The following is a 9,346-nucleotide window of genomic DNA, read 5'->3' as shown; positions in this document are numbered from 1 at the left end:
TACTATTTGGGTATCTGCCAGGTACTTGGAACCTGCGTTGACCCCTGTTGGATACAGGCTACTGGGCTTGATGGACCTTCGGTCTGTCCCAGTATGACAATTCTTATGTTCATATGCACCCTGAAGGCTTTATGCCCTATGTTAGAACTCCAAAAGGTTAAGTTACATGCTGAAACCTATGAAGTATTCTCGCCAGTGTCTTACCCTGCCAGAACAATAATGTTAGCACTCTACCTTATGAACAAAACATTGGTCTCTTTTTTTTTTCCTGAAAATGTACACAAGGCCAGGAAGATGGGATTTTAAAGTCTGAACACATCTTTATAGAAATATAATACCCACACAGGGAGTGAAACCCAGATTTCACCTCTAAAACCCCTGCCAGGAAATCCCAACTCCAAGTCTTGCTCAAAGCTCTCAACATTGCTCTGGTATCTAATACCTGTAGAAGAGACCAAAGGGGTCCTTTAGAAGGTATTATACCCTATGATGATCCCTTGCTGTAATAGCTACAGGGAATGGGTTATCAAGCACAGGTATTTCTAGGTACCCAGGTGAGTTTAATTATTCCATACTGTCCTATACTGTTAGACACAGATTTACCTTTATATTTCATTCTATTACTGAACAGTGAAACTCAACCTAACATGGCGGCCATTTTGTTTCTATGTAGTACAGCCCCCCTCTGGGACTCCCATCTCACAATTTTAAGGCCATCAACAGTCAACGCCTCACATTCTGAACACCTCTATGTAATTTTGCCGTGCAACCGAACCTGGCCTAGCTTCAGCTGCTAATTGTTTTTGGCCCTATTAACATCATGATAGGGCAGGGCTGTCACACTTTTCTATCCAGAGCAGATTCCTGAATCAAAACGCAGTCTGTAACCGTACACTTAGGAAAGAGATGAAGAAACCGTACGGAGGGAGTGTGGTGAGTGGATTTACCAAAGTGTCACCCAGCCATGTAATACTCTGCTAAATAGCTAAAATATTTGTATGCTGAAGTTTGAATTCCTAGGGTAATCCTATTGGTTTGGCAACAGAACCTTGCAATATTGTAGTAATGTTATAGCAAGAACAGCAGGTGCTGATATTCTGATAAATATGGTAACATAGCAATTGACCGCAGGTAAAGATCAGCATTTCTATCCAGCAAGGTGATTGTGGTTGCAATTGCCGCTCCATGCAAATCACGCCTTATTTCTTTAGGGGTGCAATTGCTGCTCGGTGCAAGTTACCCCCTTTCTTCATTTCGTTACCCCCTTCATTTTGGGGTATAATTGCCTCTTGGTACATGCTGCCCCCCTGTCTTTCTTTAGGATTTAATGTCTTAGTTCTAAAATCCTAGCAATGCCAGCTTCACGTGTTCCTTAATCTTTCGTGTCCTCCCAACCCACTTTACAGCCTCCTGGATTTCTACTTCTCAGAGCCAGAGATATGTGGTAATAGCATGTTAAGACGCTGACGGGATGGCTTTTCACCATGGAGCTGCAAAAGCATCAAATGGCAGTGCCCATCACGAACATCTATAAAAGGGATAGACATTTGTTTCAAAAGGAATTGAAGGGCGTTGCCTTATAAGGGCGTTGCCTTATAAGGGCGTTGCCTTATAAGCTCAGGCTACTGGGTGGCTGTTGGTTGCTGCAGTATGGAGAATGCAGCAGACAGAAGATTCAGATTCTTTTCTTTCATATTAGTTTTGCGTTTCCTTTTCTGTTTGTCCTATCAATGTGTTTTTTTCCCTAATACAGTGGTGCCTCGCATAACGAACGCCTCGCACAGCGAACGCTGCGCACAACGAACTTCATGTCTTGCTTCCTACAACGAACTTCGTTTCACACAACGAAGTCGCCCGAGCTGCATCCTTCCGCGCAGGCACCGCGCTTAACTGCCCTCTCTCCGCCTGGCTCCCTGTGCAGTGGCAGACCGTCGGCTCGCAGGGGCCCGGCGCCTACTGCTGATGCATTGGGGGGGGCGGAGCTACTCTCGCCGCTTCCCCGATGCTAGAAAAAAAAAATGAACAGTTAAGTCCCAGTTTTTGCCGCTGAGACTCTGCCCTCTCTCACTGTAAAATTAGACTCTACTTAGTCTGTCTTTAAATTTAAAAAATGTGTGTTGTTTTAAAAAACAATTATGTTTTTAGATGTATCTAAATAAAAATAATAACAAAAAATTTATCTTTTTTTATGTCATCTTAGCATATTTTATGCTACAGAACGAATTATTTTTTTTAACATGTATTGTTATGGGAAAACGCGTTTCACATAACGAACTTTTCGCATAACAAACTTGCTCCTGGAACCAATTAAGTTCGTTGTGTGAGGCACCACTGTATAATTACATAGTGCTTTGATGATTTTACCTTAACTGTGAACCTCGAATCTTGGTAAAGAAAATGACCCTAAAGACTGATGAACTTTGAATCTCTTCCCCACTTAAATTTCTCCAGAAGTCTCTAAGTGGAATATAGCGAGATTACCGAGACTCTTTTGCTGCACCTTTTTTTAATTTTTATTTTGGTGCGAATCGGGGTCGCCTTGTTTCCACATTCCAGTTTCATAGAGAAATGGAGGGTCTTGGGGACTTATATACACAGTTTCACTCCTGTCCTAATTCTTGTGCGTCACCAGTACTAAGTGCCGGTCTCCGTTTAAATCACCACCTCCTCGCTGCTGCCATAGTCACTTTCCACCAGGTCCGAGTCCTCATAGTTTGGCGGTGGCGGTGGACGAACCCTGAAGGCTGAGGGCACCATTTTGCAGTCTGCAAAGGAAGGCTGCGCCACGCTCAGGCGCATGTTTACTCGTTTGTAGCTGGCATCGGGAAGGTAACGCGTGCCCTGGCTCTCCATGAACTCAGAGGGGTAATAGCTGATGGCAGTGTACTCATTCTGGCAGCGAGAAGCAGGAGGCTCGAGGGGACTGGATGATATCATATCTTCCAGGCTCTGGTTACTGTAGCGAGGCGGAATGGGGGCTCTCTTATTTCCCTGGTCCAATGGGAAGGGGAAACCACCATAAAGTGTTACATGTTCAGAGTCTCTGGGAGGAGGAGGAATAGGAGGAGGAAGATCTGGAGGAGGAAGAGGAGGGTTTTGAATGATCTCATAGTGAGGATAGTCCTGCATGGCGGCAGGGTGGTAGCTTGATGACCAATAGGCAGTCTCTCTTGGATATACTGTAATTAAAGCAGAAATATGAGTAAATTACTGGCATATATAAATTAATTGTGCACTTTACCATTATAACTGTATTTGATGTTTCAATAATGTCATCTAGGATGCCATACAAAAACTATGAGGGGAGATTAAATGTAAATATCATGCATTTGTTTATCTAGTTTCATTTGGGTCACTATTCACATGGATTTACACCTTCATCGGAAGCCAATGAATTTATAAGTCTGTTGTCTTCCCAATTCGGTGGCTGTCAAAGAGAAATGTGTATGGGGCTATAGAGCTCTGCACACCACTGACAGTTCTGCTGTTCCTGCCAGAACAGGAAGTTTCATCATAGGGTGTGGGACCAGCAGAGCTGTCAGCGGCCTGCAGTGCTCTATGGCTACCGCACACAGTTTCTCTTTGACAAGCCCTGAATCAGGACTTCTTACAATGTAAACCGCCTAGAAGTCGCCTGACTATGGCGGTATAGAAAAATAAAGTTATTATTATTATTATTATTATCATTTTATAGCAGCTGAGGTGAAACAACTGAGTCATTGAAAGCATTTGTAAAGTTGATGAACTGTTGGGATGTCTTGTATTGGATTTAATTATGTTTTATCTGTGATGTTAATCTTTCAAATGGTTGTGCATTGCATCAGATCGTTCCAGTGCATGCTATTTTTGAATATAATAAATGCATAAATAGATAAAATACACCTAGTTTAAAAAGTGATACAGAAAACATACTTATGCTATGATCAACAACCGGCAGGATGACAGTGGCGTAGCCATGGATAGGCCCATCTGCTCTTGGCCTCGGGTCCACCCAGTGTAGTGGCCCACGAGGCCCTCAAAACACCTCAATGCTGGTATTTCACTCCCCTCTCTCCCTCTTCTCCACCCATGACTTGGGTCTGTCTCTTTCCGAGCCTCCCCCCCCCCCAGTCTACCTCATAGGAATCCCAGCTGATGACATCTCTAGGCAACCTGTGCTGGCCCTGCAGGCTTCCTTCTACTGCGTCCAACTGTTGACGACATCCTATTTCTTCACTGGTGGGGAACCTTCAGGGCCGGCGCAGGTCGCCTCTAGGAATCACGACATCTCCGTTGTAGATGGTGAGTTAGGGTGGGGGCTCAGAAAGAGATGAACAGACGCTGGGATGTGGGCCCCTGAAGAGCAGATGCCAGTTTGGGGAGAGATTCTACATGGCATCCTACCCCCCGTTATCCCACTCCTTTGGAATTCTTCTAACCCACTCTCCTCTAGATCCTCCCAAAAACTGAAACTATCTTTCCCATCTACAAAAGGTATATCCCGCGCAGGAAAACTTGGAACATCCCTCCCTTTTAGAACCACAGAACTCTGGAACAACCTCTCATCCCCGCTCAGAAATGTTAGCTCCTTCCAATCCTTCCGTAAACACCTGAAAACTTGGCTCTTTTCAAAAATCTAATCACCCCCCGTTCTCTAGTACCTTGTTCCCTCCCTAACTTCTTATTCCCTCTCCTATATCCATCTTTGTAGTTCCTTTCCTCTCAACCTCTGTAAACCGTGCCGAGCTCTGCGCTTGCGGAGATGATGCGGTATACAAACCTAAGGTTTAGTTTAGTTTAGTTTAGAACAGGAAAATGTAAGTAGGGGAAGAGGGCAAGAAAGGAAAGAGAAAGGGAGAGATAGATGCAGAGGTGGAGAAGAAGGTAAAAAAAAAGAAACAATCGACCTTTATTTATGTATGGGGGTGGGGGTGTGAGGAGGGCCAATCCAAAATTGGTTTGGCTAAGCCCCTGCTGGGCGATATTAGCTTCAGCACCCTGTGGTTGCAGGTTGAAGCCCAGCGCTGCTCCTTGTGACCCTGGGCAAATCACCTAACACTCCGTTCCCCTAGGTGGATTAGTCCGATTGTGAGCCCACCGGGACAGATAGGGGGGAATACTTGAGTACTTGAATGTAAACCGCTTAGGCTATTTGTGGTGCATAAGTAATCCAGAGGTGAAACTGACCGTAATCTTCCCCTTCCCAGGTGCTCTTGACGATGGATTCATTGTCGGAGCTGGAGGGTGGTGCAGGGGGGAGGTTGGGTGCCACGCTACACACCGCCATCACTCTGTGTTTATGATCCTTGCCGGAGCCAAAGGTGATTAGCTCTGGTGTGTCTGGATGTCTATATTGACCGGCTGTGTCGAGATCATTCTGCGACCTTTTGCTCAAAATGTCCAGTTCAATGGGTGGTGCGGCCGTCTGTGTGTCCACCCCAATGTTTTTAGACAGCTCGTTTTTAGCAACAGCATCTAGGTCCTCCTTAGCAACCGGCTTGTGGGTCTTGATTCGTCGGCAGATGCGTTTGCGTAGAAGGACCACCACTACCGCCGCCACGATAAGGATGACAAAAACTCCAATTAAAATTTCTACGATTTCCTGGGGTCCGGAAATGATATTGGAGATTTTGTTCTCGGATGCTGTCACCACGTCACAAAAGTGGCCTTTGTAACCGTCTGTGCAGTTGCAGTAGGATGAATCTGGGCCGGTCTTCACGCAGTGGCCAGCATTCAGGCAGGGTTGTTGCAGGCATCCCGTAGCCTCTTTCTCACACCTGTAGAGAGAAGACCTTCGTAAATACAGCGAAACCTGTATTGCAATAAATCTTTCCATTTTATAAACATGACATAAGGAATTCCACCAGAAATTATAATTTAATCTACTCCAATTTTTCCAATTATACGTAATTTGTTGAATGGCAACCCCAGTTTTTTCAGGAAATTTCAGGATGTGTGGGAGCCATTTACAAAGTATTGTACCGATTAGATGACATTTTATTTTATTTTTTTCTTCCCTTAAATTTACAAGTTTGATTGTGAGGGGGGGAGGGGAGGGTAAATTTATTGTTACATATTGTAAAAGGTATTAAGAACATAAGAACATAAGCAGTGCCTCCGCCGGGTCAGACCATAGGTCCATCCTGCCCAGCAGTCTGCTCCTGCGGCGGCCCAAAACAGGTCACGACCTGTCTGAATCACCAGAAGGGGCCCCCTTGCCACCTTGGTTTCTCATTGAAGTCCTATCTTCCCATCGAAGTCCTAACCCTCCGGTCTTGCACATGCACGACCTGGTTGGGTTTCTATACTTATTACCTGGTTAGCTTTCTATACTTGTGTTACATCCCAGCACCTCTCTCGGTATCCCACGATCCCTTTATCCCTCAGGAATCCGTCCAATCCCTGTTTGAATCCCTGTACCGTACTCTGCCTGATCACTTCCTCCGGTAGCGCATTCCAAGTGTCCACGACCCTTAATAATAATAACACTTAATAATAATCAATGGTACAAATAATATGCTCTTACCTCCCACCCTTCCTTATATGATAAGGAAGGGTGGGAGATAAGAGCATATTATTTGTACCATTGATTATTATTAAGTGTTATATTTATTGTTAATTTGTTTGGATATATTGTTACACTTATTGTAAATTTGAAAATGAATAAAGAATAAAAAAAAAAAAATACAGTGAAACTTTCTTGTATGCACATAACATAAACGTTTCTTCAATTATTATTAAGTGAAGCACATCCACAAATCAGTCAATGAGTATGCAAATCTCCACTTTCACACTATTCAAATCATTGTACTAGATTATTCTATTCTATTTTCATTTTCTCTCAGAGATCTCTTTTTTATTTTTTTACTTTATCTTTATTCAAATTTTAAGTATATTAAACTAGTAACAAACTTGCATGAAGATTGGAAATTATCATCTTAAGTCCTATTGACTAAGGGCTCCTTTTACACAGGTGTGTGAGGGCCTTAACGTGCGGAATAGCACGCGCTGGCTGCTACCGCCTGCCTCCTCTTGAGCAGGCGGTAGTTTTTCGGCTAGCGCTTGCTAATCTGGTGCGTGCGCTAAAAACGCTAGTGCACCTTTGTAAAAGGAGCCCTAATTCAAATTAGAGAAATAAAGAAAATAAGAGTATTATTTAGTCCACAATACGTGGTCCAAGAACAAGGAAAAAAGAGATCTTCTCTTTAATTCAAAAAAATTTATTTTAGAAAAGAGTTTTTTAAAATATCTATTTTATGTAATCATTTATCTGGAGATGTATCTGGAGATAAATGATTACATAAAATCTGGAGATAAATGATTACATATAGATATAAAAAACTCTTTTCTAAAAAATTTTTTTGAATTAAAGAGAAGATCTCTGAGAGCACAGGAATATATAATAGAATAATCTACTACAATGATTTGAATAGTGTGAAAGTGGAGATTGACATAACATAAACATAACATAAAAAGCCACTTCTATACTGCATTACCATGAAGATCCATGGAGTTCACAAAATAGCAAAAAACACCCAAAAAAACAACCTCCCAACAATCAAGAGGAATGATTTAGTTGCCTAGAAATTTGGTGAACAAATATGTTTTAAGATGTTTCCTAAACCAGTGGTTCCCAACCCTGTCCTGGAGGCCCACCAGGTCAATCAGGTTTTCAGGCTAGCCCTAATGAATATGCATGAGAGATATTTGCATATAATGGAAGTGACAGGCATGCAAATCTGCTCCATGCATATTTATTAGGGCTAGCCTGAAAACCTGATTGGTTTGGTGGTCCTCCAGGACAGGGTTGGGAACCACTGTCCTAAACTGTTGATATGTACTAGCATTCACTATTAAAGAATTCAAATCCGTACCCCAGGACGCTGCTTGGTAAATAAGAGACGTTGATGATATTTTTTAAGTTTACATTTTTTAACGGATGAAAATGGGAAAAAAAAACCCATCTGAACGTCTTGAATATTTTAAATTAACCTCCTTTTCCTCCCCTGCACTTTGCTTATTACCTTTCCCCCTGGTACTGAAGTAGGCAGCTACAGGTGTAACCTGTGGATGTGGTACTGCAAGTCCCACCATGGAAGCAAGGCTGGGATTCACATGGGCCATCCCAGAATTCACAATGGTGGCCTATAAACGAGGGAGGGCACATGCAAGTGTAATCTAGAAACAAAAGCAAGAGAAAGAGAACTTATTAGGCTACATGAAATAGTTCTGATAGTGACTTACAAGAAAATCAGACCAGCATATGCTAGAACCAAGGATAGGGTTACCACATTTGTGAAGACCAATGAGGACACATGACCCCGTTCCCCCCCCCCCCCAGGTCCACCCAAGCCCCGCCCCCAGCCTCTCACAAATTGAGCCATATGCACACGTCAGTAGATCAGGTGACTGCAGTGGCATACCTAGTATATTTGACACCCAGAGCCAATTATTTGTAACACCTCTCTATATATATTTATCAAAACAGCTGCGACACTACTTTATCCTAAAGCAAAAAAATAAAAAAATATTTTTTTTTACATTTGTTGTCTCTGGTTTCTGCTTTCCTAATCTTCACTCTCTTCCTTCCATCCAGTGTCTGCCCTCTTTCTCTGCCCCTTCCATCCATTGTCTGCCCTTTCCCTCCTTCCATATGGCATCTGACCTCTTTCTATGCCCCTTCCATAAACTGTCTACCCTGCTCCCCTTCCATCTAGTCTATGTCCTCCCTCTCCTTTTTACATGATTCATTCCAGCTTCACCCCTCTAAAAACCCAGGCATATGGTAACTCTATCTCAGAAGCAACTTCCTGTTCCCACGTAGGCAAAACACTCCAGAGAGGCGACTTCTAGGGCAGGCCAATAGCAGCAGGATCACCTAGGTTCCAAATTCTGAAGTTGCCATCCAAGGTACTCCAGCCTATCCAATCGTCCTGTTTGCAGGATATCTACCATAAAGTCTGGCCAGTAACTTCCTCATGTTCCAAGTTAGTGGAGTTCCCATTGATGCCCTCTCCAGCCCATCCTACACCAAATCACCACATGTGGGACACGGACCGTGCAAGTCTGTCCAGTACCGGTCTTAGTTCTTTAATTTACATCCTTTGTTTTCTGATTAGAGATCCTCTATGTTTTATCCCACACTTTTTTGAATTCCATCACCGTTTTCCTCTCCACCACTTCCCGCAGGCATGTGTGTAGCTAAAACACATAAATGCCCGAGGTCAAGGATTTGTGAACTCTGAGACTGTATTAGGAACCACATTGAAACGACATCTTTCTGTCTTGAGGGGCTTGCTGGAATTGATATAAGACATGTATGGTAGAGATAATGCGGTTCATAGTGTAAAGCACGCAAGGACAAAGG

The 9,346-nt window shown here is 43.2% G+C and overlaps 1 protein-coding gene across 3 annotated transcripts in view; it reads right to left on the bottom strand.

Moving 5' to 3' along the window:
* Positions 1-2,221: 2,221 nt before the first annotated feature.
* Positions 2,222-9,346, bottom strand: part of FAT2 (FAT atypical cadherin 2) — a 168,009-nt gene continuing 160,884 nt past the window's right edge. For all 3 annotated transcript variants that reach the window (XM_033927534.1, XM_033927533.1, XM_033927535.1), the window contains 3 exons: positions 8,004-8,157; positions 5,167-5,756; positions 2,222-3,179 (listed from right to left, as the gene is read on the bottom strand). In XM_033927534.1, the coding sequence (XP_033783425.1) occupies positions 2,653-3,179; positions 5,167-5,756; positions 8,004-8,157 (1,271 nt within the window). In that variant the 3' untranslated portion in view covers positions 2,222-2,652. The remainder of the gene's footprint in view (positions 3,180-5,166; positions 5,757-8,003; positions 8,158-9,346) is intronic.

This window comes from Geotrypetes seraphini, chromosome 18 (assembly GCF_902459505.1).
Source record: "Geotrypetes seraphini chromosome 18, aGeoSer1.1, whole genome shotgun sequence".
Lineage (NCBI taxonomy): Eukaryota > Metazoa > Chordata > Amphibia > Gymnophiona > Dermophiidae > Geotrypetes > Geotrypetes seraphini.
Note: the sequence above shows the minus strand (reverse complement) of the source record. Positions and strands in the feature narration are given on the sequence as shown.